We start from the raw sequence: 12,658 nt of genomic DNA on the forward strand, positions 1-12,658 counted from the left end.
GTGGGCTGTGTCTTAAAATGATCCTCCTTCACTGAAAGCTTGAGGAAGATAAAGGCCTTTTCTGTCTTGCTTTGGACATTGCTTTTATTACCACTTGCTTGAAAATAAAACCATTATGACACTTGAAGAAAAGTAGTTGAAATCAGAATGAATGAGAATGGCCAATTGCACTGTATTGCTTGCTTTATTTTTGAGGGTGGGGGAAGTTGTTAGTCAAGAGCTTTGCTCCCCACAGTTGATAAAATAAGGTGACAGAATCCTACTCACTTCAACTTCTTTGTTTGCCCCTTTGCAAAACACTGCTTTCTCATTTGCAGTGTCAGAAGATTTTGTCCTTCTAGATGGCTCTGTGTCATTCCTTTTTCAACAGTTTCTCATTATTCTGCATGGTACTTGCTGGGGAAAAAACTGCTGTGGTCAGGAGTCAGCTCTGGGTTACTGTGATTGTACCACCTTAAAGTATGAGTTTTGTCATGGTGGTACAATAATTTTTCAATACTCTTACTCTTGCATTCCCTCTTGTCATGTGTCAGATCTTAGTTGTGATTATTTCTGTAGCCTCTGGGGTTAACTATGCCAACCTATGCACATTTATAATATTTTGAGTGTTATTATAAATCAAAGGCAACTCCAATGAAGGGGAGAGAATGATGAGGAGGACTCTGTGGACATCAGAAGGCTAATTAATTACTTTATTATACTATACTATATACATTTCATTTCAACTGAGTCTGCCAAGCACTACCTCTGCACACACCTGCTCACACTGCCCAGAATCTCGTGACTGTGAGCTGACAGTCCCCACACATAGACACACACAGCTGGCCCTGACAGGCCAAGGAAACAAAACATCCTCACTTTGGCTATACAGTCTCCATGTTGCATTCTGCTTTGGCACAACACAGGCACAGGAAGTGATAAGAATTGTGTTTTCCCTTTCTCTGAGGTTCAGACAATGTGAATCTCAGAAATCTTTGGGAAGAATTGTGCCTTGCTTTTCTCTGTGAAGAGAAACATGGCAACAGAGTGTCACAGCAAATGCCATCTTAGACAATGCTGCAATACAAATAATTTCACTTGCATGATCAAGTTGGTATGTATATGAAATAAACAGTATTTGTAATAATTTCTGCTCATGTCTCACTAGGGAAGAGGAGGGGAAAAGCCAGCTGTGAGTAGTATGTGCAGTTAGATGTGCTAACCATGATTACTCATGTTTTACAGGCACCTCTTTAGGTACACCATCACAAGGAATGAGTAACAATACCCAACAGGTGTTAGGAAACACAGAACCACCACAGAAGAGAACGAGGAGGAAGCTGATGGACTCTCCAGTGGTAGCTCCAAGCCCTCCTGCCTCCAGCCACTGCAGCTTGCAGCACCTGGAGGATTCTCTGGCCAAGGAGGTGTACCCTCTGGGGGATACTCCAGACTCCTGCAGGAAGCCAGGGCACAGCTTCTGTGCTCAGGCTGTGCTGAAGGAGGCTTTGCACCTGGCAGGCCTGGGGACAGTCAGTGCCTGCAGTGCAGATGTGGCAGCCAGGAAGGGCAGCATCATGGACACCACGTGTGACGTGATCCCAGAGAGCCACCAGGCTCTCATGAACTCCACGATCATTCTCTATGAAGGTACAGATGAAACAGCTGAAATGCCTGCTTACTCATCTGTGAAGGAGTCACAGCCATGCAGCAATAGCATTGTGCAAAGGTATTTGCCTTTTTTATGGGTGAGAAACATTACCAAGTCATTTCATCCTGCCTGTCTTTACAGTTGGGTTTTTCCATTTCTATCCATTTTATAAATAAACCCAGCATTTTAAAATCAAACCCTCAATTTTGATCAACATCAAATTCAATTCTGCCATTATTTGGAAAGAGTAGTATTTGAAAAGTTAGTGACAACAAATGAAGTTGAAAGCTTATCCTGTTTTAGAAGATATGTACCAAAAAGAAAATACAGCACTTTCTAAATTGATTGTGATGCCTCAGGCAAGTTACTTTCTCTAAGCCTTATGTTTTCTGTTTGTAAAATGGGATACTTAACCTCTCCACATTGTGAAATGCCATGCTTGAAGCAGCTGTGCATGTCAGAAGTCTTCAAAGCTTCCTCAAATAACATTAATTAAATTAATTTCCAGTTTCGGTTTTCAACTTACCGAACTTTATATTTGTTTACAGTTAAGAAACTGTAAATTTACTTGACTTTTGCCAAGAATATGTTTTACAGGAATATAATTCTTTTATTTCAGACTTGATCTTTCTTCCTTAAGAAGCAAAAATTCTGCTCCGGTATTTGAGAAGCCCTCATATATGGCAATGACTTCAGCTGCTCAGAGAAAAAGAAAGATACTAAGGTAAGATTAAACTAATCCTTAAAAAAATCCTATACAAAATGAATTTTCATTTCTTATGTTCTTACTTCAGTTTCATTCTAATATTTCAAATCTGAAAACCTCTTATAGAAGCCATTTGGACCTGCATATGACATGTTCTGATTCAAATATGCTTGAATTCAATTGAATATTTTTGTTGTTTTTCTGGGTAACTTCAGTAGATTTTTTTTTCTTTAGCCTTGGTTTAAGAATTTCTGTTTTAATAATTACAAACTAATATCATGTTTGAGCAGACAGTAGCTGCTGTCTGCTCAAAATAGAAAGATGGCACATAATTCTGAAAAGAGAAATTTTGTCATCAATTAAAAATCTAAGTTTTTTGAGAATGTTCTACCTTTGCTGGAGCACATTAGAAACTACCAAAATGGAAAGCAGGGAAAAAACTATACATGACAATACTGAAGTGATCAACTTTGATTTTCTGATAATTCATTTTCAGTCTCATATATTGCTACTTAATTTTTGCCATCTGCTCTAGGAAGAACTTTTGTATCATCACTTCTGGTTTATGACCCTAAAAGAGGTTTATTAGCAGGAGCACCAGAAAAGCTGAAACTAAATAGACATTAAGTTGAATTGTAATTTTTGTTGTATGTACTTCTTTGGTTTTGGGTTTTTTTTCACTGTATTTAAACCTGATCAGCTATGAAACAGCTGGTCTATCTATTTTTTTCCTATTTCCAAAAGCAGAAATTGATACAACCATTTTTAAAATCATGTTACAAATTACTTACTGCTAGACATGAGTGGAGCTACCACTGCACAGGTCTTATAAAGAATATCTCAGGACTGTTGGGACAAGGCTATAGACAGGTCACAGGACATGGAAGAAACTTTAGTGCCTTGTTGTTTATTAGCACCTTTAAAACAGAGAATTATCCTCCAAGCTCAGAGTCATCTGGTCTGGTTTCATGTAACTGTTCTGATTGTTATCAATTACACTCTAAACTGTCTTGCTAGGAGGAGGAATAAACTCTTCTGCTCTAGGATGAGAAAAGAGGCACTGCTCACTTTTTCAAATAGCTGATTATGAATTTAGCGAAATAAATCAGCTGTTCTCTGAAACCAAGCTAGTTTTTTCTACTTTCTCTCTAAGGGAAGGTGAGGGAACTTTTGAAGCCTGATTTATCTAGTCTTAAAGTAAAAGTTCTCAGACAAGCTTTTGAAGTACTTTTTTTTTTTTTTGTAATAACTGTGCAATAATTTTAAAACATATATATATATATATATGCTTATTTCTTCCCAAAAGAGTAGCTGTTTCTGTTCACCTTGTTTCTTTTGTGTCTCAAATGTATTTCCCAGTACACTACAGAAAAATCCCACAACTTCTGTTGGAGTAACTTGCCTGTAGACTAAAATTCTTTATGGTTTTGTCTAGCAGTTGGTGATGAAGAGAAGGAATGAAAACACATTTCTGAAGGAGAAAAGGAGTATGCTCTTACTTTTCAGAGTGCCTTCATTCCATTCTCTTCTTTACTTTTTCCCCCTTTTTTTCCCCATGCTTTCCCCGATTGAAGTGGCTCACTCCAGTCATTCATCTCCTACTAATGCTAGATTAAAAATATAAATTTCAGTCATATGGTCCACATTAGAAGTATAATTTGAAACAGTTGTATTTTCAGGACAAGGGATTAGAGGCAAGTCAGTCATAAGAGACTATTTTACCAAATAATGGTATATTCTTATTGGCATAAGTTCTCTTGCAAGAGGCATGCATGAGTAGATTTTTAGGACTAGCACAAGCAAAGTCTTAGTCTTTGCTGCTTGCTATATATTTTCATTTAGGCAGAAAATTATTATTAAGAAAGTGTGAGTTAGGGGACTCTAAAGTGGGAATAATACAATATTTATTACAGTAATAGGAAAAGCCTAGGAACTTGGGACATAAATACCATTAGCTTGTTTACGAGTCTGTCTGGCAGAGTGGAACCGAGGAAGTTTGTGAGGCAATTGCAGAAGGGTGAGATCAGATAGGTTCATAATTTTCACTGTAGACCTTAAGTCCATCACATAAAGTGCTGTGGATAAAATATCGAGGTTTGTTTTAATGAATTTGAAGCTGTAACAGTTTTCTTGCAGCTTAGTTAAAAAGTATTGTCTGCTATGAAGCCACCCCCTCCAACTGTGTTGGAGGCTGTTGAAAAGTTATTGTAGCAATAAAAAAATGTGATTTGTTCAATAAACACAGCTTGGTCATTTCAAGGATTTTGTAACATGCCTTAAGATTATTTCTTAGTATAATTTGTATGTGATGGCCATCAAACTGGCTTCTATGGTTTCAAACAAAAGTGTGACATATTGTCCTGCCTTTGAATACAAGTGCCAACATTAGTTCTTATTTTCACAGCTGAAGCATTCTTGTAATTTTTTTAAAAGGAGAAAGGGGAAAGTATCCATAGATATACATAATAAATTAGTTTATTCCTTGCGTTCTGTTACAATTCTATGAACACTGGATGTTATTAAAGTATTTCTACATTGCAAGGCCAGAGGCCCTGTGAGCAGTGACTGTACTGAAGGCAAACTCTTTGTGGCTCTTTTGCAGCTCCACCTCCAACACGGTGCTGGGCAGCCTGCAGACGCCAGGCGCTGCCAAGCGCTCCCGGCAGGACGTGCTGCTGAGCCCTGCAGCCCTGAGAGTGCCCCAGGGGGCTGGTGAGTGTCAGGGCTGCCCTGGGGGACACTGCCTTGCCTGCCTCTGCCTTTGGCCTCAGGTTTTGGCTTTTCTATGTTTCCCATGCTGTGCTGCTTTAGTGGGTGGGTCTGAGCTTCATATCAAGGGGATGGTGAGCTCTGTGCACAGAGCAGGGAGACAAAACAATTCCTGCTCCAGCTGGGCACCAAGGACAAATGATCCCAATCTCAGCCCAAGAGCACAAACCCCGTGGGCTGGAGAGAGAAAAACAAGCAGGGTGGGACTGCAGGGGCTAAAGCTGGAATGGGACAATGAACTGCAAGATGCAAATGGAGCAGAACTGATCCAAGGGAGAGAGCCCGGGAGCGCTGGGGCATTTTGGGGCCATTTTGGTTCATCTTGGGTGCAGGCCTGGCTGGGCTCTGGTGCTGCCCAAGGTGGATCCATGGAGGAGATGCTTTGAATCAATCCCTGCTTGATTCTTTAGCTCTGCCCAGCCTCTGCTCTAGGGCAGCCTGCACAAGGTGTCGGTTTCTGGGACAGGCATCACCTTGGTAACAGTGATTGCACAAGTTAATTAATTTTGTACAAGTGCAAAATTAACATTGCCTCTCAGTTCATTTTGTCACTTTGATAGCACGTGTTGCTATAACAGTGTACTAAGCCATTGGTTTGAATAGTATATCCTTTTTTTTTAAACAAAGGGTCAGAATGTCAGTTATACAGATAGTAACTATTCAGAATTCAATTCAATATTATTACAAGGTTGTTGGGAAACCCTTTTTCCCAAGAGTCAAGGTCTTCCATCCAGAATAGTTTATTAACTTGTTGAGAAATTTTTATTACTAATTATGTCTTTGCCCAAGTGTGGCTTATCAAGAAATAAAACTCTCTAATAATTTCCATACCAGTTTTTAATTCTTTGCTTTATTTTACAACACCAAACTTATTTGTTTTAACAGATAAAATGTATTTTCAGAGATTTATTGATCTTAAAATTTGGAGCTATTTTGGGCAAAAACAGTAACAGAGGCAAAATTATTTTGCTTTTAACATACTGCTGATAATAATATTACCAAGTTCTATTGTGTGAAAGTTTGGTCAATTTTATGGCTTCTCTCTGAGGTGCATAAATCTTTTCTGTGATAAAATCAGTTAGAATATTTTTTTCAGCCAATATTCACAAATGTCTTCACAATTCTATAAAAACCTCTGCCTTTCCTAGTGCATGGCATCAAGTTGCTTGGCACCTGAAGCAGATTTTAATATGCTAAATCTGTACAATTTTCCTTCATCTCTGCCTCCTTTTCCTCTCTGTCTTCAGAGGTACACTTAACAATCTTCTTGGGCTATCTAGAGGAGATCCAGTATTAGTTTTAATATTTTAGTCTGCTTTTCTTATGAAATAGAAAAGCAATGCGAGAAAACATTTCCATGGTGTAGCTTTTTCCAGTGCTATGGGCAATACACTGGTTTTACAGCACTTACATGTTTTTAAGTAAAAATTGCTGAGAGGGAATGTGAGGGAAAAGGTCTTAGTCTGTATTCATTGGAAATGTTGAGGTTGTGTTACCAGAAGCTTTCTGAAACTGAATATCTGAGTCTAAGCTCTGTCTAACCAAGTGACTTAGTACAGGGTTATATCAGTATCAATGTCTGCTCCAGCAGACCAGGTTAGGAAGGTTCCACTATTCAGTCCTAACTCTGGAATTAAGGAACTGTGTAATGCAGAAGCACCTTTTGAAATGAGAAGAAAACTTGGATTATTCAGTGTTGAACTGAATATGAAATAGACTTGATTTTTGAGAGCATGCATTACAACAGCAGAATAAACCTTAACCAAATACTTAAGAGAAAAGGTTGTTTTCAGATTAAAAAGACAAAACTTTCTGTAATGACAAAGTGTTCCTTTTTCAATGCTATTTTTAATATGAAGGATTAATAACATTTTTTCATATTTCTACATCTTTTTATAGACCATTGTGCTTTTTTAATAGCATCTCCTGTCAGTTGAGGGTCTAATCATGGGACTTTCTAGACAATTAAAGCACTGCATTACTGAGCTAAGAGTGATTACATGTTTGCATATTAAAATGAAGCTTTCAGTAAAGGAAAGAAATGTGTAAAAATTCTTAGACCTATTCTGAAAAGGAGGTCCATGTCAGCTACAGTCTACTTATATTTATTGAAGGAGTTTCTCTCTATTTCTAATAGCATTTCTTTCTTCACTAGGAGTTAAAATGAAGAGCAGGAAGCAAGAAGAGAATATGCCAAGGAACTTCATTAGAAGCCTTTCTCAAGGAAATGTCCCACTGGATGTTAAATCAAGGACATCAAAAAATCTTTTACTTCGTGTTTCCAAGAAAAAAAATAGGATTTAGGTCAGAGTTCATCCCTATTTCAAGCAGGATTGATGGATAGCAAATGTGAATAGGATGAATTGTGATTTCCTCCTGTAAATAGTTTTGAGAATTTCTAGGTGGAAATCTTAGAGAAGTTATTTTGACCCCCTAAATTATTTTCATTGGAGTAGCTTCCTTGTGTTAAAATAGATTTTCATTTGGACGCAAGTTAGGCAGATGCTACTTTTAGAACATGTTCATGCTTAGCATTACAATGCCTTAGATGTTCTTAGATTGTCAGCATCTATGGATGACCTATGGAGTTCCAAGAGACAGAAAAATATTTCCAAAACTGGAATTTTTTCCTTTTTTTTTTTGTCTTCTGGTTTTTCATCTGTTACTTGGTTGTAAATGTTCCTGTTCTGTTTTTTTCAATTTCATTCAGCTGTAAATATGTCTTTTATTAATGACTTCAAATAAATTTTAATATTATTAAGAGCAATATAATGTCAAATGTATTTCTAGCAAAAAATGTTCCTTTCTTCTCTTAGGAAAAATGTCTAAATGGATTTGGATAAATATTGTTATAAGTACATGCTCTTTATAATGACTTCTAGCAAATCATTGATGTTCAGAGACACAGCAATGTATAGCTTTGCTGTAACCTTGACAGCCTGCCCAGCCATCAGAATGTCATTGTGCTGTGTTTGCCTGTGCAAATGAAGTGAATTTCTCCAGTCTGGTGAGAGCCTGAGGAAGAAGTCCTGTACGTAGTTTGTGGTGTCAGAACTGTCTGAAGCAAGGAGCTTCCCACTTGATCAGTTCACTAATGTGCTGCAGAATTCATCCTTGACACATCGGAGGAGCATTTTCCACAAGGCTCTGAAGAAGGAAATGGGAGCTGCCTGCAGAAAGTTTCAGGACCCCTTGTGGGAGGAGCAGACCATGGTGCAGGAGCAGTCTTCATTGGGCAAGTTCAAAGAGGAAGAAATCATTTCTTAAGAAATAGGCATTGCTAGTTAAAAATACTAGGAGAGAGAAATTGCATCCTCCTAGTTGCTTTCTAAAGGGATTATAGTTGTGGTGAGCCTGGGATCTTGTAGCGTAATGAGAACTGGGAAAAGGTTTGTGTGAAGCCTGAAAACTAGGATTTGGGATGTGTCCTCATAGCAAGGTGATGCCATTTCAGTAGAGTAAAGAGGGAGAGTCACTTCAATATTTCCCTATCATGATGAACAGCAAGATTTTGGAATTAATTTTAATTTATGATTTTGATACAGCTGAAGTTGTAAAGACTATTTGACTTATGGGATTTTTTTCAGATTCTCAAGTGTTTATTGTAAAATGTACAGAGGGAGCTTCATTTGTTGCTATCATGTGTACAAGAAGCATGTTGGGTTTTGCTAAATATACTTGTTACTTTCACTGCTCTCATGACATGTAAGACTTACACATAGATGTCCATAGCAATCTTGAAAAGTTTTTAGACAAGCTTGTGCATGCACCATTTTGATAGTGAAAACTGATCAATCCCATGTTTTCCTAATGGCTTTGGCATGAGTGGAATCACGTGGTTCAATTGCAACACTTGCAAGGACAAAAAAAAAATTATTGAGAAAATGAAAACCTGTGATTTGAGAGTGATTCAATCAGAAGTTGATCATAGATTTGTTAGCTAGGTACATATTTACCATTTATAACTAGCATAAATTGTTTCCAGAGATAGAGCAAATTGAAGGGAGGTTTTTGTATTTCGTATTCCTATTGAATAATGTTCTGCACTATTAATTGTACACACATTTGTTTTCTTACCTACTGTGAGCATATCTAGACTTCCTAGGCAGAAAGTGCTTCCCAGCACATTCCTCACACATTATTGGCACAAAACTTCTCATAACTTTTCATTGCCTAATTTTTTCTGTCAGATTGCCAGGTAGGTAGAAAGCAATGTGTATTTGGGAAGAAGTGGAGGTGTGATATAGCCCATTTCATTTCCTTGCCAATCTACTTCGCTACCTGCTGGCTTGTCTTTGCAATCTAATTAAGGAATAGCATTTATCTGAAGTACACATTTTGCTGATTTCACTGTTGTACCACACAGGGTTAAGTTGTGTCAGTGTTGCAAGTGTGAAAAGGATGTTAAAGATCTCATCCCACTGGGAAATTCTTACAAAAACATTCAAAGGCTGCAGGCTATGGTTTGTACTGTCATAACAACATTCAATCAACATAAAATGCTTCTCAGACCATTAACTTGGCCCATTCAACTTAGCAAACTTTAAGCCCATTTGATTTTTAGTTACTCAAGAAATTCCAAGAAGGGGGAATTAGAGAAGATAGAGAAGAGCACTACCCCCTTCTGGTTTCCAGCAGTATTCAGATGGAAACTCCAAGATGAAGGCAGGGTCAGGATGAAAGCTTCATCTCATGTCTGGCCTTAGACAGCCCTGTGCCTCTCCCCAGCAGGAGCTGGGTTAGGGCAGAGTGGAGCATTGTGCCTGTGCTTGGCACCCCTGCCAGGCTGGGACAGGGGCTCCAGGGGCACTTCAGAGGCTTTAATAGAGCCACAAATCATTTCCAAAAGGGGTTCCAGGGTAAACTGGCAAAAATTATTGAAATTGAATTATTCAGTTAGCTGGAACAAAAGAAGAAGAGGTGAAGAAGCATGTTAGTTGCTGAAGTACTGGGCAATGAAATAACAAATGGAACACAAGAAGGAAAACAGCCCAAACTGTACTGTACATATGTGGCAATAGGTTCTCAAATAGATATTAGTCAGGAAAGAGACCTTGGAGTTATTGTAAAAATGCCATGAAAACATCATCTCTGTGGTCAAAATAGCACAAAAACCCATGGGGAACAAACCCTTGTGCAAATTCCTTGCCTCAATCCTGGTGTTGTCCTATGCATTTCAAATAAATGTGGTTGGATTATAAAGGGTATAAAAATGGATGAGAGGATCAATTAAAGCAGTGAACAGTCTGAATACAACTAACAGTTTAGGAGCACTTCACCCTGGAAGTGAGGAGTTCTGTTCAAAGTGTATGGAATAACAAGTCATGGAAAAAGGGACTTGGCAACAATTATTCACTGCTTCTTGCTGTATGAGACCTAAATGGCAAGTTCAAAACACATGACATTTCCTCCCTGAATAGCATATGTGATGACGAAGTCTGGAGTTGAAAATGTGATGGATGTCAAAAGATTTGAGTTCAAAACTGATTACTCAGAACTGTGGAATACTTTGTTCTTTAACTCTGTCTAGCCTCTGCTCTAGGCCAGCCTTCACGAGGCACCAGCAGTGCCCAACAGCAGGTGCTGATGGAAGCCTGAAAGAAGGACAAGGGAGAGAATTTTTATTTTCTACCCGGTGCTACCTTCACCTGACAAAAGTCATGGAAGGACTTTCTTGCAGGGGGAACTTTGAGGGTTGTACTTGTATAATATCATTTGTGGGCACGGAGTTTGTGGTGATTGGGAGTGGGGCTAAGTATATAAAAAGTGCATGTTTAAAGTACTTTAATTATTTAAATTTATTTTAATGCTTTAATAGATTGCAGTGTGGGTTTAGTGTTGGTTAATGACTAGTGTGCTCACTAGAATGCAGTTGTGGGCACAGAGTTTGGGGTGATTTGGGCCCAGCCTCATCCCAGATTGGTGCAGCTGTGCAGGACAGGTGAATGCTATTGAAGGTGAGGGGCCATGGAGTGCCCAGGGGTGCTGAGCAACCACACAGGGAGCAGAGGGCACACAGGGGCAGGGCATCAACAGGAGGGCATAAAAGGCTGGGCTGGAGGACAAAAAAAAAAAGCAGATGCTTGCAGCTTCCTGAGGTGCCATGGTGTTACTCTGTGTGGGCTGAAGCCTTCTGAAATTGAAATTGTGTGGTGACACTCTGGGTATGGTGGCTGCCTGAGCTGGGACATGTGCTGTGACACAAGGGGATAGTCCTGACAGCCTGTGTGGTCAACAGAGAACAAAAGGGTGGCAGAGACTCTTCCAGAAGGCAGCTCAGAGTGGGCAGCTGGCTTGGATTCTTTTGGCAATGCGCTCACCGAGCAGGTAAGTCTTGTTCCTATAGGACCTTAAAGCTTGGTGTTCTGGATGTCTCCTCCCAAATGAGTTTTATGTTTTCTCTCCATATTTATATGTGTGGATTTATAATCATTCCATATGTGTGGCTTTATAATAATGCACCCTGTTGAGGAATGGATGAAAGTTTCTGACCTTTTGGCCTGGTTTGGGGCATCTTTCTGACGCTGGGAGTTGTGGGTGAGAGTCCACCCTTGTGGAGATGAAGAGGTCCAGGAACCATAATGGGCACCAAGTGCTGTTTCTGATCTCAGCAGGGTAATGGCTTTGTGCAAGTTAGGAATTCCCATTTTGGAGGTTTGTTAATTGGAGAATTTTTTAATTTTGAGATGGACAGACTGTTAGTTATGTAGAAGCTCTTGTATTATATCTATAGATGCCTCCCATGTAAAACTACCACAGAGAGAGACAGAAAAAAGCTGCAACAACCCAAAACAAACAACAAACAAACAAAAGCACGACCCCAGAATCCACGTATATTCCACTATAGCTATAAAACTTGACAATAGTGATTTTCATCTTGCATCATATTGCATAGTCTGGCTTTGCTTTTTTTCTCTGGTTCTCAGTTTGTCTTCCCTCCAGCTGACCTTTAAATCAAGCCTTTCCCAGGCTTCTATTCTGTGACACTTTTCTGTTCTCCTTCACCTAGAAGAGAAAATATATGTTGGACATGGGTACAGGGGGGGTTAATTTTGTGGTTGCTTTAGGATATTTCGTTTCAGGCTCATTGACATGTTAAAAGATAAATTTTTAAGCACTGAAGGAGTTTTAAACCAGTGGGAAGCTCTGGAAGCTGGATTGCCTTCACAAAACTCATGTATCCAGAATTTAAAGGTGCTATGGAAGCTCACAGAAATATATACTGAATATGATACAATATATTGGAATTATAGAATATTTTCCTACTGAATCAATTCCCATTCCTCAGTCCCTGGTCTAAGACTTTTCAGAGACGATCAGAATGCTTGCACATGATAGTTTGTGTGTTCTCTAAGGCATATGTTTTGGTTTCAGGTAATTTTGGGAGAAATACTTTTTAAAAGGTTTTCTTTGCAAATCAAATTTAACCTGCTTTTTTCTAAATGGTTTGGAAAAAATTTATTTTGGAGAAAAGTGGAAAAATTGTTTATTTAATAGGCAAACCATTCACTAGCACAAATAATGAACAATATTGAAAAATAAAACTTCTTGTT

The 12,658-nt window shown here is 38.8% G+C and overlaps 1 protein-coding gene across 1 annotated transcript; it reads left to right on the forward strand.

Annotated features, from left to right (window-relative positions):
- The first annotated feature begins 1,236 nt into the window (after nt 1-1,236).
- Nucleotides 1,237-7,877, forward strand: LOC118700286 (kinesin-like protein KIF18A). Its single transcript, XM_036404672.2, has 4 exons — nt 1,237-1,708; nt 2,250-2,354; nt 4,939-5,048; nt 7,261-7,877. The coding sequence occupies exons 1-4, from the start codon at nt 1,254-1,256 to the stop codon at nt 7,407-7,409; spliced, it is 819 nt and encodes a 272-aa protein (XP_036260565.1). The 5' UTR covers nt 1,237-1,253; the 3' UTR covers nt 7,410-7,877.
- Nucleotides 7,878-12,658: the final 4,781 nt, after the last annotated feature.

This window comes from Molothrus ater, chromosome 6 (assembly GCF_012460135.2).
Source record: "Molothrus ater isolate BHLD 08-10-18 breed brown headed cowbird chromosome 6, BPBGC_Mater_1.1, whole genome shotgun sequence".
NCBI lineage: Eukaryota > Metazoa > Chordata > Aves > Passeriformes > Icteridae > Molothrus > Molothrus ater.